At 42.2% G+C, this 27,347-nt stretch overlaps 1 protein-coding gene across 3 annotated transcripts in view; it reads right to left on the minus strand.

Annotated features, from left to right (window-relative positions):
* PPP2R2B (protein phosphatase 2 regulatory subunit Bbeta) overlaps positions 1–27,347 on the minus strand; it is a 656,680-nt gene that overhangs the window by 281,284 nt on the left and 348,049 nt on the right. Inside the window, exon 1 of one of the 3 annotated variants that reach the window (XM_024731395.1) lies at positions 8,640–9,151. The exons of the other annotated variants lie outside the window; for them this stretch is intronic. Coding sequence (XP_024587163.1) covers positions 8,640–8,709 — 70 coding nt within the window. The 5' untranslated portion in view covers positions 8,710–9,151. Of the gene's footprint in view, positions 1–8,639; positions 9,152–27,347 lie in introns of those variants that run through there. 3 annotated transcript variants of the gene reach the window in all.

The following is a 27,347-nucleotide window of genomic DNA, read 5'->3' on the forward strand; positions in this document are numbered from 1 at the left end:
CTTAAGCGGGCGTGTCTATATACTACATGGACAGACCTGGAAGTGACTTCTGTTCTGCCACCCACAGCTGGGTGACCTTGAACAAGTAATCTCATTCTGCTTCAACTTTTCACTTAAAGGGGTATAAGGACAGTATCAACGAGAAAGATACTTTAAAGCCCGAAGTTGGTTCATGGTTCATGGTAGCAAGCCCTCCACAACTGCTAGTAATCAACCTTATTCTGTATTAACACTCAAATCCACAGTGGTTTTAGAATACACAGTACCATGCACATATACATAGGCATGCCAGGTATTTCTTACATTAGGAAGTTCAAGTTCATGAAGTTAAATGACTTATCCAAGGTTACTTAGAGAATAAATGAGGGACCAGAGATTCCGTCTTGCCATTTTGCTAAGAAATGAGAACCAGTATCTCGGCTTTAAAGGAGAATGTTTGAACAAAAACATATGTATATGCATAATCACTGCAGCATCTTATGTAATATAAAAAGCTGGAAACAATTTCCCATCCAGCCACAAGGGAACTGCTAAATAAACTGCAGTACAGTCATACCGCGGGGCACTATGCAGCCATTAAAAAGAACAAGGCAGACGTAGGTGTCCTGACACAAAAAGGTCTTTCAGATATGTCATTGAATGGGCGAGAAAACAAAGCGCAAGTAAATCAAGCAGTATGCATTCAGTTATACAAACGAACAATCCCTCGCCTAATGTGTATCTGTACATGTATATTTAAATGTATGGAAATGTATAGAAAGGTGTCTATAAGGAAGCCCACCAACTATTGACAATGGTAACTCTGGGCAAAGAAGTGGGATTGGTGTGGGGATGGAGAGTGATTCATGCTTTGCTTTATCTACTTCCATAATGCTTGAAGCTTTTCAAGTAAGAAGGCATTTATGCATTATTTGCCTTATAAATAGACATAAAGGCAGAGAGAAACATGAATGACAACAGTACAGCAGCTGTGAATCAACAGACCTCCTAATCTGGGTGTCCCTGGCCCCAACTTACCTCTGCGAAGTTACATGAGCAATGCTACTCTCAAGTTTCTTGTTCAGCTCTCCTCTTCGGTAAAATGCTTCCTGGTGATATTTTGTACTTAGGGATCCAGGTTTTGCCTTTCAGACCACCTGGGAGTGCTCAGCATCTCGCTGCAATATCTCCCATTAGGGCCATTTACAGCTTTTCCACACTCAGCACCCTTGTGCATCTGTTGAGGGTCACAGAGCTGAGCCCCCTGCATTAAGTGGAGGAGATGCCCTGCCATTCTGCGACTACTTCGGGTTCATTACTTAATGGATTCAAGCAGTGAAATCAGCCATGCATGATGGAGGAGGCTGTCAGTCGCCCAGCGTCAAGCCCAGTACGCTTAGAATACATCGTCTCATAGGTAAGGTACTCTTTGGCACACTCCTTCTGGTAGACCTCATCTTTCTCACGTTAAAATCCTGCCTGTAGAGGCCCCTCCAGACCCTTAGACTCCATGCATCTTCTTGCCCCTTCATTTCTTTTCATTTGCTGGAATCAATCAGGTCTCTTTCCTCGAAAGAACAGAACTGACAGTCTGACTCACCCCTCTACTTGGCCATCCTTTTCCATCACCCACAATGATCCTTTCTCCAAAAAAACCTTTAATACTAATTAGTTGTCCATGGATTTCACAAATACATATCCTATTATGACCACTTCCCACTATTCCCATAGTGAACTTGGAGCATAAGATACCAAGGATTCCTGGATTTACGACAAAACTCCTAATGGTCTTGTAAAAAGAATCTGTGCTTCCAATGGGATAATTATGTCAGAACTGGTTTGTCAGGTCAGAGCTGATTTTCAGCCTCACTCTAGCGTTCTACTGGAAAGGCAACAGAAGGAAATTTGGTGGTAAGAATGAAGTTTGGAGATGAAAGCAAATATCATTTTAATGGGAGATGGGTAGAGCACTACTGGAGAGTTGCTCTGGCCAAAATGATTTCTCAGACACCACCCCTGAGGCGAAAGGACATCAGCCGTCATCCAGCTGCCTCTGGCCCATTCCTTTTGCTCTGCTCCAGACAACTATATGAGTTGCCATCAACTCTGGAGAATGGGTGCCTGGATGGCCCAGTGGGAACTTCATTGTGAGTGTCCCAGGCTGGGGGTGAGGGACATGGAGAAGGCTATAAAAACCCAGCTAATTTTTATATTTTGACTGTTCAATTCCGTAAATATTTTCCTTCTTTTCTTATTATAGATAGAGTAGAATAAATCTACAGGATTAAGTCAGCTGAGGATTCCGGCCCCAACTGGGGGAATTCAGCTCCCTCCCTGTGGGAAAAAGAGGAAAGCCTAGACTTGTCCACTATCTTACTGGGATGAGATGAACCGGGTGAACTGAGTAGCACTGAACGGGCACCATGGGGATGTATGCGGAGCATTGAACACAACCTGAATTTTTTTCCCTCTAAAATCCAGACAAGAAGCAGCAGGGTTGGGCAAAGAACACTTGCCTAGAATCCAGGCAGTCATTGGTTCCAGTCTGGGTCTGCCACTTACAAGTATGTGACCTTATACAAGTTTCTTTGCTTCTCCAAACCTTGCAATTTCTTATTCTGAAAAAATGCATCTAACGCAACCATTCCCTCAGAGCTGTTGAAGGAGATTAAATGAGTCAACACATGAGAAACACCTAGGAAAATGCCTGGGATACAGACAGTACTCAAGAAACCTTAGTTCTCCTCCCTCATCTAAGCGTCTAAATTGGGCCCTTAGTTTCTTCGTAAATGCAAATGCTAGAATCTAGGAATGTCAGTCTGCAGCTGTGCTCTTTTCATTGAGCATACCAATATTTTGACAGGACTGGCCTAATGTTATTCACCCCAGGTTCATTGGTACGTTTCTGACCAGCCCTCATAAAGGGCTTGGGATGGCCCCTGGGGACCTGGATGCTAATAATGAACACTTGCTAGTGATTTTCAGTGCACTCTGGTTATTATGCTCAGTAGTGGAACATTTCCTATCCCCGGAAAGGTCATTTATAATAGTATAAGGCTGCTTCTTCCCACCTTCCATTTCAGATTTTTCTGAGACTAGCAGAAAACTCAAACAGTCATCCATATGCATTGGAAATACTATTCTGATCTGACATTTTCATAAAAATACCAAAGCAACTTAAGGAACTACAGGGCAGCTCTCCATCATGACACTACCTCCTTTTATTTTTCTGATGCCTTTCCAGCACCTTCATATCATAGCTTCCCTCTTTCTCGAGCATGTGTGGGATGGATGGGGGGAGGGGAGGAAGCAGGGAATTTCACTTTCTTTTATTCTCATGCCCCTAAGAAGCTGTAACGTTTCACAGATCACACAGATCTCAAGTTTGGAGACCCTATGAACTCAACACACCCAAGACTGGCCTCTTCTTATTCTATCACATTGCTCAAAAATGGCCATATAGCATTATGGTATAATTTAAGTGTGCGGTTCATTATGCTTACACCAAGGTATTCTGTCCTGGTACAATTTCTTTATACGGAGCCAAGATCAGTTTCCTTGTAATTTTTCACTCACTGGCTCAAATTCTGCCCTGCAGTGCTCTTCTCCTAGGCATCTCATCTATTCACATGCTTTTAAGTACCTTTAATATACCCGTGACAACCCAAACTATAATCTAGTCCAGATCTTTCTTCCGAGCTTCAGTCCCAGATATCAACTGCTTACTTGAGAGTCTCACCGTGAGGCTAGATGACTCCAGTTTCAGTGGAAAGCCCCACTATGCATCCATTCTCATGGCAAAATCCTGGGAGGTCATCCTTGACACCATCCCCATCTAATTCTCCATCTCCACCCAGTTTATCACACCAACTCAGCCCTATCCATTCTTCTCCTACAACGTATCTCGAATCCATCAAATTCTCTCCACCTCTATTGCTGCCACCCTCCTAGGGGACAGCTGTGGCCTAACTATCCCCCTACTTTCACCCCTACTCACTTCCTACCCAGCCCTCTGACCCCACCCTACATAGCAACCAGCCTGAGTTTTGAAAAAACAAACCTGATCATATTTCTCCCCGATCAAAATCCTTTAATGGCTTTCGATCCATCTTTGGATAAGGTCCAAACTCCTTAAGGCCAGCAACGTTCAACATGATCCGCTCCCTAAATACCTCTCCAGTTTCTTTTTTGTAATATTTTTATTACAAACATTTTCAAAACAAATACTCAAGTTGAAAAAAAATTACAGTGAATAGACATTGACCTACCATTAACATTTTATACTTGCTTTATCATCTATCTATCCATTTATCCATCCTTCTCTCCTAGGATTAATTTTTCTTGGTTTTGGTCCATTCCAAAGTAAACTGTAGGCTCCAGTCTCATTTTTGTCACTCTTCTTGTCGTTCCCTACACTCAACCCTAGGCATCTTCTCATTCTTTGAACCTGTCAGACTATTTTATATCTCTGTGCTTTGGACCTATTGCCCCTTCTACCTGAAATGTCTTCAGTTCTTGTTAATTCCTGACTCATCCTTTGGTTTTCAGTTTCAACTCTGTCTGAGAGGCAGTCACTGAACCCCCAGTCTAAATTAGATTCGCCTTTCTGCCTTACACATAATCTCAAGGCGTCTTGTGCTTTTCCTGAATATTGCTTGTCACAGTTGGTAGCTATGTATTTTTTTTGCAAAATCATTTGTTTAATGTCTACTTTCTCCACCAGCCCAAAAGCTCCATGAGAACAGACACAATGTCTGTACCGGAGCATGCAGGATCACCCCCACAGAAAGTTAGTTAATAGTTGTTGAAGGAATTAAAGGCAGAAGGAATCAATAGTTACATAATAATAATATCATATTAATATAATAACAATACATGGACTAAGTGAATTTGTTCTTCTTTTAATATGTACAAGCAGTATGGGTTTTTTAAGGCCTCTAAGAGAAGATGGAACTTACTCACTGCCAGAATATAACCAGCAAGTACATTAAGGCAGATTGCCAAGTGGCAAGATCCGTGGCTAGTGGCTGAGTCAAGAAAGAGACTGTGGCGGGTCTCAGGGACTCCTCTCCCATTTCCACTAGCCCTTCCCTTAAGATCATCCCAAATCAACAACAATCCAAGGAAAACCAGGGTGCTTGCAATGCAAATGCAGTTTAAGTAATACTAACAACGGCTACAATGTATTGAGGGCATTTATCGAGGATTGGCTTTGTATTAGGCACTGTGTTGAATGCTTTTCCTGCATTAGATATTCTTTTTTCCTGTGGCATAGGTTCTAATGTTATTCCCATTTTAAAGCTAAGGAAACTGAGAACAGAATAGTTATTTTTAAACAATAAGTTCTCCGACTTCCTCTTCTAACCAGATTGCCATTCCTGTAAAAGTCCACCTACGTAGAATATTTATTCTGACTGTGCCCCATATGAGGGTAGAAAGATTAATCTAGAAAACTCTCAGACTGCTCTAATGGAGAGGGGGTTTTAGTTGGCTCTAACAAGTCTAAAAATATAGAAAGCCAACCCTACCGATGCTTTTCCTCAGGTATTAAACCCAAACACACACTTTGACCCCTGCAAAGAATTTTTCCTCAGATGGGAACACCGTTTACACACAAAGATAAACCATTGTGATCTTCCCCATAACAGGAACTAATAGTTAAAGAAAAATGAAGCAGTGCAGAATTTCCTAGTAGAAGAGCATGTCAGCCAGTCTTGAGTTTGAAGACAAGCTTTTCCCCTGACTGTGTGACCTTGACAAATTAGTCATCCCTGGGCCTCAGTTGCTCAGTTTCCTTATTTGCAAATGGAAATAACAAGATCCACTTAGCAGGGGATGGACATATTAAAATGCTGCTTACAGAAACCTCAGTACAGGGCTTGGAAAAGAGAGGATACTCAAAGAGAGTAACTTTAAGAAAGGGAGGAAAAGATAGGAAAACGTAGGGGAGGGTGGTAACTTAATACTCAGAATAAAAGAAAAGTTATAAGAAATGTTTTTAATAAATGCACGTCATGCATTCTTTTCCCATCAGAGAGAGAGAGGGAGGAGCTTGGGAAAAAGTGTCCTTTAGCATCTGCATTGCTCTTACCCGGATGAACTTGCCCGCAGATACCACTTACAATGCAAATTGAGCTTAGAGTCCTTCACACTAACTACACAGCAAAAACCTTTCAGCTTTAAATAGAATACTGCAGTGTGGAATGATCCGAGCAAAGGGAAGAAAAATTCAGAGATACATGCGAAGGAGATTTGGCAAAAAAAATCTGCCATATCTGGGCAAGGGAGGAAAATGCAGAAATATCAAAGGAGGCAAAAAGAAAAGCAAAGTCTATAGAAGGACCTAGAAATTAATTCTCCAGGAGGTGGGTTTAAGTTAATAAAGGGAAGAGAACTTTGTGGCAAGCCCCCAATGAAGAGGATTTTAACAAAGAATATTGTGATCTAGTGGGGTTCCTTCAAGGTGTACTAGCACTTTGAAGGTAATTCATCATCAGAGGAAGGACACTTCCCCCTCTGGCCAGGTCAACGTTTCCTAAAATGCAATTAGGGATTGCATGTAAAAACGCAATCTACATTGTCTAAGTTCCATTTTTTTTTTTTTTTTCTTCCCAGACCTTCACTAAGATCAGGTAAAGAAACCTGGAAGCATACTGTGAAATAAAGGTTTGTTTAAATTTTCAATGTGGTGGCAGTTGGGGGGTGGGGGGAGGAATCCAAGAGGCAGATTTGGAAAAATTTTAGAAAGTTCTTTGCTATAAACTCATGCCTCATTTCAGACTATATGAACCCAGATATTTTATTCAGAACCAGAGGTTACAAAAATGTCATCAAATAGGAACAAAGATTAGGTAGTATCTAGGGCCCTGAAAGCGTATAAGGAATGCCGTGTTTAACTCATTTCTTCATTCTACAGATGACGGTGCTACACACATGGCCTCAATTTCCCCATCTTCCCAGCTCAGTAAGTTTCCTTTGCCTGCACTTGGAGGCATAATGCAATACAGAAGAAAACACGAAGGCAGCCCTCTATCTTTGTTGTCTCAAACAGAAAAAAAAAAAAAAAAAAAAAAAAGCGCCCCCAAGGACAATAGACCTGAAAGCCAACTTCTCTTTTGGATGATATGCTCTGACCCAGAGCTGATCATGTTCTACCTGATGAGTCAGTGACAAAGCACTAAGAATGGGGAAGAACATCTTACCACCACGTTGTCACCAGGCAAGTAAAAAGAATCAGCAAGTATCGTGCTTGGTATGGGGCAGGGGCAGGCTGCTGAACATCTTAAAAGCCACTTCTAAGCTCCTGAAGGCCAGAGCTCATAAAGCTCGGCTTGATCTGTCTAGCGCCATGGACGCATTAGGTGTGATGCTCTCTAATAATGATGATGAACGAAGCATGTATTTTCAATAGCGCTGGGCATTCTTTCTATCTAAAACTTCCAGGGATGTTTAGAGAAGATGCCACCTTTACCCCCAAATTGTGTGTCTTTTTATCTTTCAGAACTTGAACTCTTACTACCACCACGCCCATCACATTCTTCTAATGGTCTTGATTTGATTAAATATTACAGAAATTTTAGCACCCAAGGATAAGAAGAAGAATCTTAAATTAACACCCCTTGCTACATTTTCCTAAAGCACTTCCACACATATTTTCTCATGTGGCTATCACAATGTGACAATGCAACACTTTATAGGAGTGGTTAAGGATAAAGGCTGACAGGTACAAAATGAAAGCAAAAATGCAAAAGTTTTGGTATTTAGAAACAAACAAAAAAAAGCCTCCTCTCTCTATTCCCACACAAAAGGCAAATGAGATTCCACCTGCTGACTTTCCTTTCCTGCCTGCACCTCACTCAGGCTAATGTCAGAACAATCTGGGGGGCGGCGGGGGGAGAGAGAGAGAGAGAGAAACACGACAATTTCACCTCTTGGCAAAGCTCAGCTTACTGAACCCTCTTGCTTTCTGCTGGCTGTTGATTCAGCAGAAACTACTGCTGCAGAATTCATAATGGTGATTTTTAAAGGCCCCACTGATCGCATTGCTCGCCCCACGTGTCACACTCATTCGCTCGCCGCCCCAGCACTGTTTCCCCAGCCACCTTTTTATATCTTGCTAATGCACTTCCAAGGGGAGAGGCGTTCGCCCTTTTTCAACGGGCCTTTTGGGCTTTTGATTGTCTAAGCAGGTAACCCGGCCGGAGAGATGAACGGGCAGGAAATGAAACCATGCCCACCCTTGCAGCCACTGAGAGACACATCATTCCGCTCAGAGAGGGGTGGACCCACGGTCCTCTCGGGCCCCCTTCCTTCTTATCTCTCCCCTCACCCCGACCCCTGCATACATATTGGGGGAAGGGGTCATCTGTCTTTGGGGGGTCATTTTTCCAGCCGGGAGCCCCACCCTGAAAAACCTCATCCCCGAGGGCCATTTTAACTCCCGTGGGCGCCGGGTCCACCTGCTGCTGAACGCCCGGCTCGCCTCGCGGAGCCCGGATGGATGTGGGGCGCACCGGCAGCTGCCCCTGCGAGCCGAGCCCCCGCCCCAGCCCCAGGGCCCGCAGGAGTCTCCGCCGCTACTCGCCCGGCTGCCCGCGGAGCTCAGCGATCCGCAACTTGCGCCCTTCCCCAGCGGCGGAATGCGGCGGGGCTGGCGTTACCTTCGGTCGCATAGCTGTGGTCGCGCAGGAAACTGTTGTTGATTTTGCGGGTATCAATGTCCTCCTCCATTGACAGCAGGCTTACTTGCGTGGGAACCAGAAGCCGGCAGACAAGTATCCATGATCCCTCCCCGCAGCCAGTCTCACAGGAGAGGGGGGCAGGGGAGCCAGTGGGACTGCACCATGGTCCGAGCCTGAGGAGGAGACGGGGAGGCGGAGAGAGAAAAAAAATAAAAACCCGGCAATGGAGCTGTCACCTCCTCCGCCCGGGATCTCCGAGGCTGCGGCGGCTCCTCCCGCGGTGCGCTCACTCCAGCTCCAATTCCCGGCGAGGATGCTGCGCCTGCCTCCGCTGCCTCCGGGTGCCAAGATGCGCCGTGCCCCGAGGGGTCTGGTCCCGCCCGCCGCCCCGGAGGCGCTCACAAGCGGGGCTGGGGAGATGCCCAACAGGTTCCCTTCGTTGGCAGCCGCTCCGAAATGCAAAAAAGATCCCTCCTCCCCCTGGGAGAGCGGGCAGCCGCGACAAAATGGTGCCTTTCTGGACCCGAGCTGCAGTGGCGAGATGGCAGGGTCAGGATTCAGGCGGGCCCGGCCCGGATGAGGGTGCTGGTCCCACGGGAGGGCGGCTCGAGCTGGCGGGGGCTCGGCAGCCGGCGGGGAGCCGGGCAGGGCGCTGCAGCCGGCGCCAGCGCACTCACCCTCACACCCACACGCGCGCGCTCGCAGCTGCCGCTGCTGCTGCAGGAGGAGGCTGGAGGCGGCTGGTGCATTAAAGGCGAGGCTCCTCCCAACCGCGTCAGCAGCCCCAGGACTCTTCCCCAGCAGCGGTGGTGGCCGAGGCCGAGGCCGAGGCTGCGGCTGCTCTCTGCTGCAGTGGGGCGCACGCAGCCGCGAACCCGCACCTGGGCAGCGAGCAGCTAGCTTGCAGGTTGACGTGAAAAGCGTAGACGCGCTCTTCCAACCTCCCTCCCCCTAGCGCCACGCAGCTCAGGGCGGCGTTTACTCAAGCACCCAGAGTCCCTAGCTCGCTGCCTTTCTCCGGACACCTGTGCTCCAGGACCGCAAAGAGAAGTAGGTTCCCTTGGGTAGGCAGGAAGTCTACATCCCGGTCCCTTTCGCTCACGCTTCCATAATGCATGTGGTCTCTGGATGAAGTTCAAGGGCGAGGCCTGGGGATCGAAGCCTCACACAGAGAGGAGAGAATGCTCATAGCCTAGCTTAAGCCCTCTCTGCGCTAGGAATAGATCGGGGAGCTGGGGCCAGAACTTTTCTGCGGATCACACCTGACTTCTCCCTTTCGAACAGAGGCAAAAACCTCTTCTACCTGTAGGCGTCTGCGTCTACACTGGCAGAGGGAGGAAGAGGGCTGAGTTATGAATCTTGCCAACATAGTCAGTCTGAAAGAGTCCACGTTCCCTAGCCCTTTGCACTTAGTTTTGGACAAACAGCTCCAGGCCCCCCTGCGGGTTTTGCTTGTGAAGACACAGCACTGCAGGAACCGCTGACATTTGCTCTCCACATGAAAGGTACAGTGGAGCCCTGCGCCTTGGAGCCCTGTGCCAGCAGAGCGCCACTGCTTCCCTGAGGGAATTTCAAAGATCCAGTGAACACCAGAAAGAGGCCTATCTTCCTACTTCAACTAGGAGGAAAAAACAGAATCCCACCGCAACCCCAATTTTTCCCGAATCGCAGATCCCAAGTTCCATATTTGAAAGAAAATGAGATCGTTATTGTTATGAAACAACTACAATCATTTCTGAAGCAACCCAAATCACTAGAAAGCCAGTTTGGAAAAGAAACGTCCCCGATTTCCCCTTGCAGAAGGCATTCATTTCAGTGGGTGTCACTGCAGGGAGAGACATCCGGAGAGACATCAGCGAATGTTTTGCTCAGTTAAGCTTCACCAGTTTAGCTGGATGAGCCCAGAGGGACCTTTGAGTTAATTATATACATACAATGCTTCGGCTAACACAATTTAGAAAGTATTTGAAGTCAAAAAAAAATGGGAAAACAAGTCCTTAACTGAGGTTGGGAATTGCCGTTAGATTTCCATGAAGAACAGATTCCTCTGCCAGGTGGAAAATGGCATTGTCCTCATCTCCAGAAAGCAACCGCATATCTCTGGGAGAAGAGAGGCGAAATATTCTTTGATATAATTTGGGGTGGGGAAGTTCATCTTACAGTAGATTCCATTTTATTCTCATCTGTTGGTTAAGTCTCTCCTACTTGTTTGACTATCTGTGCCAAATTCACATATGAAATTCCAGGAACAGATGAAGACTGGTGCAAATTGATTTAATCCACTTCAGCTCCAGTTGCCATGGCTGGTTCTTCATATGATGAGCTGTATCCATCACCAAGGCTCCAGAGGTCAGCTCCGTCTGTAGTTACATAGTCCAGATTCTCTTGCAGGTAGGCATAAGGTGGGGGGGGGGAAGGGAAAGGGGAGGAAAGCTAAGTTCATCTTAAAGCGGTGAGAAGACATCTTGCTTCGAGTTGAAATGACCTTACGTTGCCACTGGAGACCTTGGAGTACTATTTGGGATATTCTCACCCATATCTTTCTAGAACGTGGGCTAGACTGGAACAGAGTTGCAAGATGAATCAGGAAGGCCCAGTCTCGTTAGCCAGGCTGTGCTTGAGGAATTTTCCACCGTAAGCAATGGGAGAAATGTCCCCTCCAGAGATCAAGCCTCTGGGTTTACTAAATTTTCCCTTTCCTGTTTCCTACAAAATTCTTCCTGCATGTGTTTTATTCAACAGTATAGACAATCTTTTCCTAAGACACAAGTTGTGAGAAGGCAAATTAGATGGCTCTCCATTAAGTAGATTAAGTAGATTCCAAGGTTTCTATTTTGTGAACCACTCTTTTCTGCTATGGGCAGGAGGGAACCATCCCCTCCAACCAAAACCAAGAAAAATACAGCTGTTGGCTTTGTTCCTTAACACAACGATGTGCAGTAAAGGAGGTCAGGGAGTGAAGGAAGCCCTGTGCAATCCTGTAGTTGTAAGAGGACTACACAGACCATTTCTAAGAAGACTCTCTGACCTTCTTTCTGTTCCTCCAATGTGTCAAGTTCTTTCCAAAAGCTTCTGGCATTTGCACATGCCATTCATTCCCCGTGCCCCTTCCTCGTGTTCCTGGCATTCTTCAGCATCACAGCTGAACTGTCCCTACTTCACTGAGGCATTCCCTGGCCTCCCCATAGTCCCTGCTCCTGGTATTTTGTCTTAACATCTTTTTTTTTCCTTCTTCATGGAACATTTGTCTTCTGTAATATTTGTTTACTTATAATTGTCAACCATTCCACTATATCTCTGCTATTAAGAGTCTGGCACTTAGTAGATGCTCAGTTATATTTACTGAATGGAGATAAATATTTCGTAGATGAATGAGTAAATTACTGAATTTGTTCAGTGATATTTAGGTTTTAAAGCTCTACCTTTATTTAAATTCTTGCCCCCCCAAAACCCAACAACAAAGTGTGTTGTAAGCCAGTAAATTTACAGCTTGTAACTCCTATTCCTATTGAAATAACTGTCCTACCCATTCCTGCATACATATGCACCAAAAGTATTTACTGAGCACTTAATACATGACAAGAGTTATTGTAGGTGCTGGGATACAGTTAAAACAAAACAGAGTCCCTTTCTTCACAGAACTGAAATTCTATCATCTGATTTTAGTAATATGAGCTTTCTTAGGGATACAACGAATACATTATAAATCAACAGACCAGAGCATAATGTTAAGTGTCAAGACTCTGATATCAAGCAAAGCTGATTTTCTGCCACTTATTATTATGTCCTTAAGCAAGTTATGAGATGTCTTAAGCCATGTTTTTTTTTTAATCTATAAATTAGGGAGAAAAAAAAGTTAATGGAGTTATTAGGAGGATTAAATGAGATAATACTTGGAAAGAATATACTGCAATCACTTGTTGAGGATTTGCTATCATCACCACCAGTACTATGGAACAAATATTTAAGTACCTACCATGTCAGCCACTGGAATAGGACTAAAGATTCAGCAACATCAGTGCTGAAGATGTACAGTCGTCTCTGCCATCATGGAACTTAGTATCTAATTTACAATTTATAGAAAGGGGGCCACAGGCTACAAAAGGGGCAGCAGGGGATGCTCTGAAAGGCTGGCCTAATTCAGGCTTGTGCTTTACACAGAAAAGGGCAATTACAAATACACAGCCTTCTTAAGTTACACAATCTAGCATGACAGCACGGGAACACATTCGTTTTTTCATCACCTTTATTATGTTTCCCCAATGCTCTCACATACCCCTAGCCCAGTTAAGTTAGCCCTGCCTACACTGGAAACTACTTGCAGGTCATGCTGTCCAATTAGCACATTGAATATCTACAATTTTATTAAAACCTTTGACCTAAGCCAGTCTAGAGATTCTTAATATAGGCTTTAGGTGTCAGACAGTACTGATTTTTTGTCCCAGCTCAGGCATTTATGAATTGCATGACCTTTGGCAAGTAATTTAACATCTCTAGCCTCTGTATTTGCAACATTGGAAGAAAATAATAGGAACTACTTCATAGGGCTGTTGAGTGGCTTCAGAGACATTGTAAAGAAAGTGCTTAATACAGGCTTGGCCCATAGCCAGACCTGACAAAAATGTCGCTTTGGCCTCCTGGTAGTGGCTCATGAGGTCTCCACTGGCAGAGAATTGGAGAGATGCACTACAAGTCAGTCATGTGAACACAAGTGGCCTAGAAACCTGAGTTTACCACCCAGCGATCTGTCTTAACGAGCACTAGACACTGGATATAAGAGATTTTACCATCCTGCAGAAAGCCCTTTATAAGCCACGAAGTCCTGTGCAAGTGGAAGGAATTAGGATTATCCCTTCTTGATTTTTCACATTATGTAAGCGCAGACCTAATCACGTCTGTCTATCATGGAATTCTATGGAATCCCTCTCTAGGATCATTCAGCCCCAAATGCACAACTGTCTCTCTGAGGTGGTTTGCGTTGACTGCCCAGGGGATGACCTCTTGAGTTTCTAGCAGGGTTTGCAATTCTTTATTGTGCGTGTTACAATGTGTAATAAATACCACATGAGTGAGCCTTTAACATGGCATTTAACCTAGGAGAAGAAAACAAAACATCTTGCCTTCAAAATGTTGTATTAATTCTAGATTCTGGATACATAGTGGATTTCACTGAGTACAACATTCCCTCAATTATCCAGGTCCAGCAATTTATGAAAAGAAACAGTGGTATGCTGGAGCTGGTATGTGCTGGCTGTTGAGAGCTGATTCTGTCGATTACACACATCATTTTTCCAGCTCTGCTTTGAGCGACATCATGTTGGTAGCTTAAAATCTGAAATCTGCCGTGGTGGGTTATTTATAATCATAGAAGTAAAAAAACCTATATAAATCAGTACTTTGGCTTTTTTGCGGGGGTGGGGGTTAGGCTGGGGGGTGGGAGAGCTGATTGTTAAACATTTACCACTACAACAGTAGAAATACATTAATTGCTGATATAACTTTCTACTTTTATGTGTTACCTGTGCAAAGTTCCTTTCAATTCCTCGATACTAAGTCTCCCAAGCTGTGTCAAATTCCAGAACATTCCAGCATCTGATCAAACTTTGGCCATAATTTAAATATCTCTAAAAAATCCTACCTTTACCATAAACATTCCCACAGCCTTCAGAGGAAACCTGATACCTTTGTCTGACCCCCTTCAGGCTGGTTATGAGGTTGCCACAGTGGATCTGTGAGTGATGGCCCCTGCAAGGCTCCTAGATCTGATGACGTAAGGAAAGTTAGATGCATTCTAACTCTCAACGAATAGTTCTTTTCTACCGCTTAAGCTCGACTGTCACCTTACTTTTGCCCTTGATTTGCCTAAGTGCAAAACGAAAACATCCATTGTGCTTAGCTTCACCAGTAGCTCTTCTCTTCCTCTTCTCAGGCTAGGATACCGAAGCAATGACAGAAAAAATACAAAAGTCGAAGAGTCCAGATCTGAGAGCTTTTTCTCATTCAGTGGTTTAAATTTAAATTAAATTCAGAGAGTTAAATTTAGACAGTCTTACTCAAGACAGTTTGTATTTGCATTATATTTGTTAGGTACAAAGTGAGGATTTATGAAACCAGTTTAGCAAAGCTCAAGGGCTATTGTCTAGTACCCCATGACATGTCTTAAAGTAAAATTTCAGTATAATTTAAACAAAAAATATATATTGGGGAATGTCTTCAAATTTCTTTAAAAGGCACCAAGCAATAACACTTTACAGAATTTATCCTAAGAAAATAATCATGGATATGGGCAAAAATTTAGCCATAAGGATATTTTCGCAGAGCACTGTCTATAATTATTAAAAATTGGTAACAAGCCAAGTGTCCAACAATAGAATTGTCTAGGCAAATTATGGTGTGTACATATAGTGGGAAATTATTGAGCCACTGATATAATATTAATAGCTACTGCTTATCGAGCATCTATTATGTACTAGGCACTATGCAAAAGGTTTCACTAGCATTATCTCATTTAATTTTAACAACAGCCCCTATGAGGTAAATCATCTCTATTTTACTAGGGCTAGTAGAGAGAAATAATATATCCAAAGTCAAACAACTAGGAGCCTGGCTCTGTGTGTGTGTGTGTATGTGTGTCTGTTGGGTGGGTCAAGGTCACAGCAGAAACTTAGAGGTCTTTTTCCAAACCACCCACCACTAGAGTCTGAGCTGTACTTCTTAGAAATGAATAGCCTCTCAGTTGAAAATCACTCCTATTGTGTTGGTGAGGAGGTGGCGAAATTGGAACCCTCACACTGCTTGTGGGATTGTATAATGGTGCAACCACAAATAGTTTGGCAGTTCCTCAAAATGTTAAACAGAATTGCCATATGACCCAACAGTTCCACTTCTAGGTATATACCCAAGAGAACTGAAAACGCATATTCACACAAAAACTTGTAGATGAATATTCTAAGCAGCATTATTCATAATATCCCCAAAGTGGAAACAACCCAAATATTTATCAACTGAAAAATGGATGAATGAAATGTGATATATCTGTATAAAGGCGGTGGTGCATCTAATTCGATAAGTCTTCAGAAATGACATCACTGATCGTGTGACCACACATTTCTACTCTCTGATCCAATCTAAAAGACTGTAATAGTTTTCAGCTATAAGTTTTCAGCTATAGTTTTCAGCTATAAGCTATTCACCGCTTATATCTCTATAAGCAGCTATAATTAGTAATGAAGTACTGATACATGTTACAACATGGATGGACCTTGAAAACATTATACTAAGCAAAAGAAGCCAGCCACAGAAGACCACGTATTGTATGACTCCGTTTATGTGAAATGTTCAGAATGGGCAAATCCATAGAGACAAAGTAGATTAGTTGCCAGGGGCTGAGGTGGGGGAATAAGAGTGACTACTTATGGGTTTGGGATTTCCTTTTGGAATAATGAAAATATTCTAAAATTACTTAAGGGCAATAGCTGCACAACTCTGAATATACTAAAACCCACTGAACTGAATACTTTAGAAACATGTTTCAAAAGGTACAAACTTCCAGTTATAAGATAAACAAGTACTAGAGATGTAAAGTACAATACGATAAACATAATTAACACTGTTGTATGTTATATATGAAAGTTGTTAAAAAGAGTTAATCATAAGAGTTCTCATTGCAAGGAAAAAGTTTTTCCTGTTTTTTGTTTTAAATTTTGTATCTATATGAGAGGATGGATGTTCACTAAACTTATTGTGATAATCATTTCATGATGTACAACAAATCATGCTGGACACCTGAAACTTATACAATGCTGTATGTCAATAAAACTGGAAGAGAAAAAAAAGTGTTTCAATAAAGCTGTTATTAAAGATTAAAAAATCTCTGCTGTCATAAACCATTATTACCTCTAGGAGTATGATATAGCCCTCAGGTTAATATTAGTGCAAAAACCTTAAATGCATGTAATTACAAGTACAGATATTCATGTCATGTTCTTTAAAAAAGTCGAAAAACAATGTATACTGACTGGTCCCCTTTTATGGTCAGAAAAATGTGTGTATCTCAAAAGGAATATATGAAAATACTTAACAGTGGTTATGTGTGGTTTTCCTAGTGGTTCATATTCTTGTCAAAGAAAATTTAGATCTTTTCTTTTTTTTTGGCTGCACGGCCCAGCATGTGGGATCTTAGCTCCCCAGCCAGGGATTGAACCCATGCCCCCTGCAGTGGAAGTGTGGAGTCTTAAACACTGGACCACCAGGGAAGTCCCCATGTATCATTTTTGTAGTAAGAAAATTTTTTAAAGGTTTTTTTGAATGTTACGAAATACCTTTTAGATGAAACTTTGTATTGAAAAGGTCAAGATCATTTTGTGCACACCTGAAAATTGAGACACGCTGATGTAAATGTGTATGCTGTCAAATACACAGAACAGCTCTACCCAAAAGTAATACAATGCAAGACACAATTTTGTTTGTAAGTTTTTCAAGTTGCCACATTAACAAGTGAAAAGAGACAGATAACATTAATTTTAATGACGTTTAAATTTTTTGAAACTAAAATGAAAATATTTTATTTAATCCAATATGTCAAAAATTGATTTCAACATATAGAGAATATAGAATAATTAACTATATATGTACACTTTTGTTTTTTATGCCAAGTTTTTGAAATCTGGTGTGCATTTTACACTTGACAGCGCCTCTCAGAAAAGGCACATTTTTAGGGCTCAATAACCGCACATGCCTAGTGGCTAAAGCACAAGTATAGAGGAACTATTCCAAAAGTGTTATCCCACTCACAAAATGAGTTTTATCGTATTCTTCCAAAGGAAAATTTTCATCTATCAAGGACTTGAATTAGACTGTAATACTAAAACCAAACCAAGCAACTTTAACCTGATGACCCTCACAACTATTTAAAGTAATACAAACTAAATATGAAAAAATATATAGACATACCCACACGTGTACATATATGTTATATGTAATAGTAAATTTGAACCCAATCTGCATTTCCCCCTAAAACTAGTAAGCTGAATTAATAAAATGATACAAGATCAAGATTCTAAAAGTGCTAAGATGATACTACATAACAATACATACCAGATAGCAAGAAAGATGTAATTCAGTCACTGTACAGTTACCGCCCTAATAAGCCAACTGTTTAGTTCAACACCTATGGCTTCAATGCCAGCCAGTAGAAGAAGCCAAATAACCAGACGTCACTACTAAAAAAGGAATTTTCACAGCTGGGTATCTGGACTCTATTACAGCCACTAAAGGTGGAGAAATTTAAAGGTACACTTATAGGAAACAGTCTTTTAGATTGGATCAGAGAGTAGAAACGTGTGGTCACACGATCAGTGACGTGATTTCTGAAAACTTATTGAATTAGATGCACCACCGCCTTTAACACGTGCATGCAAAACAGTTTTGTGTGTATAGTTGAGCGCTCCCTCCTTCCTAAACACACTTTCTTCACTGATTCCCAGGTACCACCCTCTCTTGATTCTCCTGTTACCTCAATGTACACTCCTTCTCAAGCTCATCTACTGCTTCTCCTCACTGCTTGCCTTGACCTCTACAAGCACCCTAGAGTTCAAAGTTCTCAGATTTCTCTATTCGCAGTCCCATCTGAGGTCACCTTGTCCAATCTCATGGCTTGCCACTCACTTGATGATAAAACCATATGACCTAGCAATCCCACTACTGGGCATATACCCTGAGAAAACCATAATTCAAAAAGAGTCACGTACCACAATGTTCAGCTCTATTTACAATAGCCAGGACATGGAAGCAACCTAAGTGTCCATCGACAGATGAATGGATAAAGAAGATGTGGCACATATATACAATGGAATATTACTCAGCCATAAAAAGTAACGAAATTGAGTCATTTGTAGTGAGGTGGATGGACCTAGAGTCTGTCAGACAGAGTGAAGTAAGTCAGAAAGAGAAAAACAAATACCATATGCTAACACATATATATAGAATCTAAAAAAAAAAAAAGAGGTTATGAAGAACCCAGGGGCAAGACAGGAATAAAGACGCAGATGTAGAGAATGGACTTGAGGACACAGGGAGGGGGAAGGGTAAGCCGGGACGAAGTGAGAGAGTGGCATGGACATATATACACTACCAAATGTAAAACAGATAGCTAGTGGGAAGCAGCTGCATGGCACAGGGAGATCAGCTCGGTGCTTTGCAACCACCTAGAGGGGTGGGATAAGGGAGGGTGGGAGGGAGACGCAAGAGGTAGGAGATATGGGGATATATGTATACGTATAGCTGATTTACTTTGTTATGAAGCAGAAACTAACACACAGTGTAAAACAATTATACTCCAATAAAGATGTTAAAAATGAAGAAAAAAAACCCACCTAAATGAATATTGAGCACAAACCTCTCCACTGACCCCCAGGCTAATAACACCAACAGCTGTTCCAATATTTCCCTGATATCCACCAGGCAGCTCAATCCCTAATGGCGCCCCCCCCACTCCTCCTGTTCCTTGACTCCTCTCTCATTCCCTACATCCTTCCAGTCCATCAGCAAATCCTGCCAGCTCTAACTTCAAAATGCATCCAGAATCCAACCACTCCTCACCACTTCCACGGCTACTACCACGCTCCAGCTACCAACGCATCTCATCATGATAGTTTCAATAGACTCCAAGGAGTGTGTGATCCCTCCTTTGCCCCCCTACAGAATAGTTTCTGTGCAGCAGGCAGAATGGGCTTTTTAAATGCAAATCACGTCATGTCACTTTTTTGCTCCAAACCCTTCATTGGCTTCCTACACATTCAGAGTAAAACTCTTTTAAAATGCTGGCAAGGTTTGGCCCTTGCTATAGCTCTATTTTTTTTTTTTTTTTTCACTTCTCACCTGCAGCATCACCAACTCTTGTCTCAAGTTCCTTCCCTTCACCCCACACACAGACACAGTGGCATCCTTTCTGTCTGCCAAACACACCAGGAAGAAAACTCCCACCCCGGAACCTCTGCATCTGCTGTTCCCACTGGCCTGAGGCCTTCCTTCAGTCAGAAGCATAGCTCAGAGCTTCACCTCATTCAGCTGTCGCTCCATAATCAACATTTCTGAGATGTTTTTCTTGACCACTCTATATAAGGTAAAACAGCCCCCCTCCCTACCAGCAACCCCAGCCCCTGTGTTGTGACCTGACAGTATATTTTTTGGCTTTAATTATTACACGAGGACATAATATTCAGGGAGACAGGGGTGTTTCTGTTCTCTGTACTATATCTGGCCCTAGTAGAGTGCCTGGCACATACTGGTTACTACTTTTTTGTAAGAGGGTAAATAGAAAGTTATTAGACAATTAAGGTGACTTAACTCCCCAGTACTTTAAGGGCAATATCAAGGGGAGAAATTACTACTCTCTTTTAAAAGTCACAGGGATATGGGGAAAAGGGAACCCTCATGTATTGTTGGTGGGTATGTAAATTGCTGTAACCACTATGGAAAACAGTGTGGAGATTCATCAAAAAAACTAAAAATAGGACTACCATATGATCCAGCAATTTCACTCCTGCATATTTACCCAAGGAAAACTAAAACACTAATTAGAAAAGATATATGCACCTCTGTGTTCATTGAAGCATTATTTACAATAGCCAAGATATGGAAACCACCCCAAGCGCCCATCAACAGATGAATAAAGATATGGTGTGTATATATGTGTGTGTGTGTGTGTGTGTGTGTGTGTGTGTATAAAATGGAAATTAGCCATAAAAACAATGAAATCTTGCCATCTGCAACAACATGGATAGACCCAGAGGATATTATGTTTAGTGAAATAAGTCAGACAAAGAAAGACAAATACTGTATGATTTCACTCCTACGTGGAATCTAAAAAAATGATACAAATTAGCCATAAAAACAATGAAATCTTGCCATCTGCAACAACATGGATAGACCCAGAGGATATTATGTTTAGTGAAATAAGTCAGACAAAGAAAGACAAATACTGTATGATTTCACTCCTACGTGGAATCTAAAAAACAAAACAAATAAACAAACAAAACAGAAACAGAGTTATGGATACAGAGAACAAACAGGTAGTTATCAGAGGAGAGGGGGCTGGGGGGAGAAAAGGAATAGGTGAGGGAGATTAAAGAGGTACAAACTTCAGCTGCAAAATACAGGAGTCGTGGGTATGAAATGTACAGTGTGGAGAATATAGTCAATAACTAAGTAATATCTTTGTATAGTGACAGATCATAACTAGACTTATGGTGGTGATCATTTTGAAATATATGGGAAAAAATCACTATGCTGTGTAGCAGGAAGTAACATCGTGCTGTAGGTCAATTATACTTCAAAAACAAGAAACCAAGCGTACTGGGCTTCCTTGGTGGCACAGTTCTTAAGAATCCACCTGCCAGTGCAGGGGACACGGGTCGAGCCCTGGTCCGGGAAGATCCCACATGCCGTGGAGCAACTAGACCTGTGTGCCACAACTACTGAGCCTGCTCTCTAGAGCCCGCGAGCCACAACTACTGAGCCCGTGTGCCACAATTACTGAAGCCCACGTGCCTAGAGCCTGTGCTCCATAACAAGAGAAGCCACCGCAGTGAGAAGCCCGCGCACCACAATGAAGAGTAGCCCCTGCTCGCCGCGACTAGAGAAAGCCCGCGCGCAGCAACGAAGACCCAATGCAGCCAAAATAAAATAAAAATAAAAAATAAGTTAAAAAAAAGAGAAACCAAACATACAGACAAACTTATTGAAAAATATCAGATTTGTGGTTACCAGAGGCAAGAGGTAGGGGGAGAGGGAATCAGATGAAGGTAGTCAAAAAGTATAAATTCCCATTTATAACATAAATAAGTACTAGAGATGTAATGTACAACCTGATTAATATAATTAACCCTGCTGTACATTATATATAAAAGTTGTTAAGAGTAAATCCTTAGAGTTCTCATCACAAGCAAAACATTTTTTGTCCATTTCTTTAATTTTGTATCTGTATGAGATGGCGTACATGCATTAAACTTATTGGGAAAATCATTCCATGATGTATGTAAGTCACATCATTGTGCTGTACACCTTAAACTTATACAGTGCTGTATGTCAATTATATCTCAATAAAACTGGAAGGAAAAAAAAGTCCCAGGGGCCAACCCTGGGTAAAACTGAAATAAGCAAGCTCCTTGATCCTCATCTTCCTCATCTCCATTTTTCTGCTCTGCAGTGGGCCAGGGCAGAGCTGCAGAAGGGCCTGCGTCATTCCCCGCTGACCCAAGGCTGCAGAGGTCTGGGAAGACAGCCTTTATGCTCACTGAGAATCAGCGTTAATCATCGTCTTCCTACACCACCACATTCTGCCTCTTTCTCCTTCTTTGGACGGAAATTTCTAAGTATTGGCACCTTTGGAAGCTACAGGACATACCACGTAGTAAACTTAGCTCAGCACGTGGGAAAACATTTTCATAAATACAAAGTGCTGAGCAAACAAGGATAACACCCTGGCCATCACTATACTAGAGGAAGAAATTCTAGAAGCTGAATTCAAGAGCTCGATGGACCTTGAACTTATAAGCAAGTCTGAGTATATTTTAAAACTCCATAAATATTTATGGAATAAATACAGAGTGAAAATAATTACATTAAACATCCCTCAAATAGAGACCTCTGTAATTTCCATCTGGCATCTGCGGCAGTACAAGGATGAACAAAGTATGATAACAAAAGTTTATGCATTTACATCTGAAAAGTAGCATAAGGCCTTGGAGCAGTGACTTTAACGTGTTGGGGGGTCACAGATCCTTTTGAGAATTTAATAAAGGTTTTGAATTCTCTCCCCAGAAGAAAACATAGTTTAGAGCACTTCTTGCTCCCAAATGCTGACTCATCACATCTATTTCATGGACAGAAAAAGAAGGGAAAAAAAACAAAAAGAGACCTAGGACCAAAGAGAGGCCCCAAGTTGAATTCAAGTTGAAAATTACACTGTCACTACCTCCCACCTGTATTTTTATAGGGAGACTAATAATAGCTAACACATACATAGCTCTTAATGGTACTGAGGTAAGGCCAGATGTGAGACTTCTATATAAGATGGGTCCCTAAAGTGTAAGAGGAGAATGGTTGAAGGCAGGACTTTTGAGAACCAGACAGCTTGAGTTCAAATCTTGGCTCCGATGTTTCCTAGCAGTATGCTGTTGAACAACTTACTTAATCCCCCTGTGCTTCAATTTCATTTGCAAAATACCAATAATAGTAACTTCTTCAAAGGGTTGTTGTAAACATTAAATGAGATGATATATATATAAAATATTATAAAACAGTCCACGGCACATAATACACACCTAAACAATGTTAGCTGTTGTTATGAGGCACTGCAGACTGTCATTATTATGTGCTCTGATGTCCACATGGACACCAGGTTTATTCACTTTTCCAATTCTCATTCTTGAATTGTTTTGGCAGATGTGCTTCTTGTCCCCGTACCTCCTGTTTTGTTTTTTTTTTAAAGCTAACCCAAAGACATGGTTCCATTACAAGTAAGTGTGAAACTGTTCATGTCAGTGGGCTCATGGTGGAGGCACAGATTCATTCAACATCAATCATGCGTTACCTGCCTGCTATGTGCTTAGCACTAGCCTTTTTAGGTACTGCGAAGCAACTCACACCTCAATTGCAAAGATAAATGCTAAAACTTATGTGTCCATAAGAGACTAATCAAGTGTAGATTAACCACAATGTAAGAATTTAGAGGTATTCAGCTGAGCGAGAACAGGTTCAAAATGTAAAATGGACAAATGACACACTTGATCGAGGGGTAGCTACATAATTTGTGGGGCTCAATCCAAAATGAAAACATGGGGCCCTTTGTTCTTAGTATTGGGAATTTTAAGACTGAGAGCAGAGCTTTAATGCAAGCACAGGTGTAGGAGTAGCATATACTGGACATGTCACTGCACCACGGAGCTGGCCCTGCCTTGAAGGCTGGGAGGACTCATGGACGCTTCCTAGACTATTGGCCATGTCATGCATGTATCTATCTCTGTGTCCTTTCTTCTACTTTTTCCTCCTAGCCAAAAAGATTTTGCTTATTTGTTCAACCTAGGAAAATCCTAAGTATCCTTCAAATTCCAGCTCAAGTCTTAGCTTAGAGGGAAAATGATAGAATGAAAAAACCTTGGACTTGAAGTTAGAAGAGCTAAGGCCAAGCCTGCCTTTCCCCGACTCTGGAGCTTTGGGCAAGTCTCTTAACTTTTCTGGTACTTGGTTGGGGAAACTGATTTTAAAAGTCTCTAATAGGATGATAAGAGGATCAAAAGGCATCACAAATAGATAAAACCCTTGAAATAACGATTTATCACATCGATAAAGAATTTCATAGTTTTTGATAAAGCCTTTCCTTAGTGTCTACAAGCTACAAGCAGCATTTGCATTGAGTGTCTAATATATTATCAAAACACACACACACACACGAGTGCACTCACGCTACTGCACATATGTATCCTGTCCACCACTGCCCCCTCTTTGACATATATGAATTTGAGGTTTTATCCTTTCATTTCAACTCTTAAGGCCATCAAGCTTTCAGTTCCCTCCCAGTCCATCCTCCTCACTAAGTGAGCACGACCTTTATAACTCATAGATCTGGTCCTTTCTTTCTTGCTTGAAATCCTTGCACGGTTCCTCATTACCTGGAAAAGAGTTTTCTAAACCCAATGACACAGAACCATTAGTGTTTTATGAGGTGCTAATCAGTGTTCCAGGAAAAGAGGTATGGAATTTGAGGGAAAAAAAAAAGATAGATCCCCCTGTTGGAGATTTGTAATGCCAATTAAAAAGCTCTGAGAAGTCCTGCAATAAAGTTAATTTTGTTTAAACCAGAATTTTCCATATTAATCTGACCATATTAACATTCTATAGAAAATTTATGTTCTGCAGAAAAATTTTAGCAAATGCTGGCCTAGGAGTGACAGACTCTTCAGTTTGGTTTACAGAGCTCCCAGAATCCCTAGATTTCTAGCTCAATGTCTGCCATCTCCTCCACAAATCCTATGCTCCAGGAACAGTGGGCCATCTCCAGTTTCTTGAAGACCTTTGAGCTCTGTGCCTGTCTTGCTCTGCCAAGAATGTTTCCTGTCACCCCTACTTCTGTTTATGCCCTAGTGATTTGTTACTCATCATTTCAGGCCCAGTTCAATAGCCCTGCAGTACCTCCTCTGATATGCTTGGTCTCCCACTACCGATGGCTAACTGCTTCTACGTAACTTTGTACATAGAAGTAATTGCTGCTCTTTGCTGGACATCTCTGTGACAGGGATTTAGTTCTTAGTGTACTATAGGCAACCCTACAAGATGACTGAAATAATGCCTACTTTATAGATCAAGAAACACACTGATTAAGAAACTCACTCCTTTTTCTGTGTTTTTTTATCTTTTGAGAGGTGCCCACTGTCCATCTAGCTGCCCAAACCAGAAAACCATTTTTAACCAAAGACATTTTTAATACCTTTTCCTCTACCCTACATTTAGTCAGATGCCAAGTTCTATAAAATCCAGCTTCCTGACAGCCATAAAATCTGTCCTCATCTATCCATTTACACTGCCACTAGTTTAATTTGGGCCATATCATCTCTCAGCAATGTTCCTGCAGTAGCTTCTTAACCAATCTTCCATGTGCCATGCTGACATGAATATGACCATCCTAGAGTACAGATATGATCATGCCAGTGTCCTGCTTAAAGTCCTTGAGTGGGTCCCCGTGACCCTCAGGGGAAAAATAATCCAAGACCCTCAGCACAGCTTAAAGGACCCTTTAAGGACTGGCTACTGCCTACTTCTCCACCTTCATTTCATCCAATCAGGACCTCACAGTCTACACCGGAAGCCTCAATGAGCTTCTCAAGGTTTCCCACCTTGCCAAGCGTTCCTTTGCCTCTGGACCTTTGTATATACTTTTTCTTCTGCTTAAAATTCTCTTCCTTCTCATCCTCATCTTGATAATCCATGGCCAAGGTGAATGCTCTTCCTCTGTGATCCCTGGGCATCCTTTTCTCTTTTCCTGTGAGATCTTTGGGACCAGGGTCTGTGGACCTACTCACTGTTGTATCTATACCTAACACAGTGCCTACCACAGAATAATGACACGGAATAATCATTTGTTTAATGCCTGAATGAATCAAAGAATGAATAAAGGGATGAATGAAAGCAAAACTAAAAGGGCAGCTTGGAGTATCACAAGAGAAGGAATTTAGGGCTTTATCACACACATCCGCTTGCCTTTGTCCTCTAGGTCAAATACATTGTCTTTTAAATTCCCCGAAAGCACCACACTCACTCCAACTGCACGGCCTTTGCATTTGCCTGGAATGCTCTTTCCTCTTCCACCCAGAGTCAATGCCTCCTTATCCTTCACATTTCAGATTAGTCATCCTTTCAGCAGGGAAGGATTCTTGCCAATGCAAAGTCAGCCCCTCTACTATGTTACCCTCCTAGCACCGGGCATCTTTCCTGCATCATTCGCACCAAGATGGAGCTCTATATTTATGTCTATGACTGTTCATTTAGTAACAGTTTCCTCCAGTAGACAGTAAACTACAAAGGACAGAATTCTATCTGTTTTTTTTTTTCACCACTGGATTCTCAGTGCCTAAAGTACACTGCCTGACACACAAAATAAAAGTTTGTTAAATAGATACGTGAATTAAAAACTGTCTCATCAGCAGTTTGTTGGTTCATTTCAGCACTGTGTATACAGCAGGGCTCAATAAGAGTTGTTTGTTAAGTGAAAGATTAGAACTATTTCTCTTTCCCAAGTTTGTAAACAGTTGTTAACTAGTATGCTTGAAATAATTTCATTCCTACAAATTTAGCAACATTTGCATATTTCCACACCACCTTGTAATATATTAATGCTTCCCTTGAAATGAATGTGAATGTTGTCAAAAGACCCCCATCTCCCTGGCTCTTGGACTTGACTGTATTAGGCAACAAAGGAGCTGCGAAGTCTATCCCCACCACAGGAAAGGACTAGAGTTCTAATTCACAGATTGCATAATGTGCCCATAATTGGGAGACATCAAAACCTGTCATGTCATAGATTAGCCAGTGATTCTTCAATAAGTAATTATTAAAATGGCAAAACAAACAGTCTGCAGGAGTCATTACTGTTTGTCCATTCATTGGAGCTAAATGATATTGACTAGATGGTGGCATGCCTCCGTTTTGTAATACTCTGAAGGCTGAGTAAATAGGATAAGCTTGGACCAAAGCATAGGGACTGAGAGAAACATTAGAAGGTTAACCCGAAGGCTAGCAGAGTTACACAATCTTCATGGAGTCTATAAAGAAGGGCCTTTCCCCCCCATATTTTAAAGAAGTTGGTAAGCAATGAAATTATAAAAGCTGTTTACCTCAAAATCAAGTCTGGTGCAACTTGATGGGCCAGGCATTGTCCTCATTTCTTTATGTACACATTCTCTCTCTTGCTCATGACTACCCCATGAAGGAGATATTATTATTTTTTTAATTAATTAATTAATTTCTTTTTGGTTAGGTTGGGTCTTCGTTGCTGCGTGCAGGCTTTCTCTAGTTGTGACGAGCGGGGGCTACTCTTTGTTGCGGTGCGCGGGATTCTCATTGCAGTGGCTTCTCTTGTTGCAGAGCACGGGCTCTAGGCACGCGGGCTTCAGTAGTTGTGGCACAGGCTCA

Source organism: Neophocaena asiaeorientalis, unplaced genomic scaffold (assembly GCF_003031525.2).
Source record: "Neophocaena asiaeorientalis asiaeorientalis breed wild unplaced genomic scaffold, Neophocaena_asiaeorientalis_V1.1 scaffold531, whole genome shotgun sequence".
NCBI lineage: Eukaryota > Metazoa > Chordata > Mammalia > Artiodactyla > Phocoenidae > Neophocaena > Neophocaena asiaeorientalis.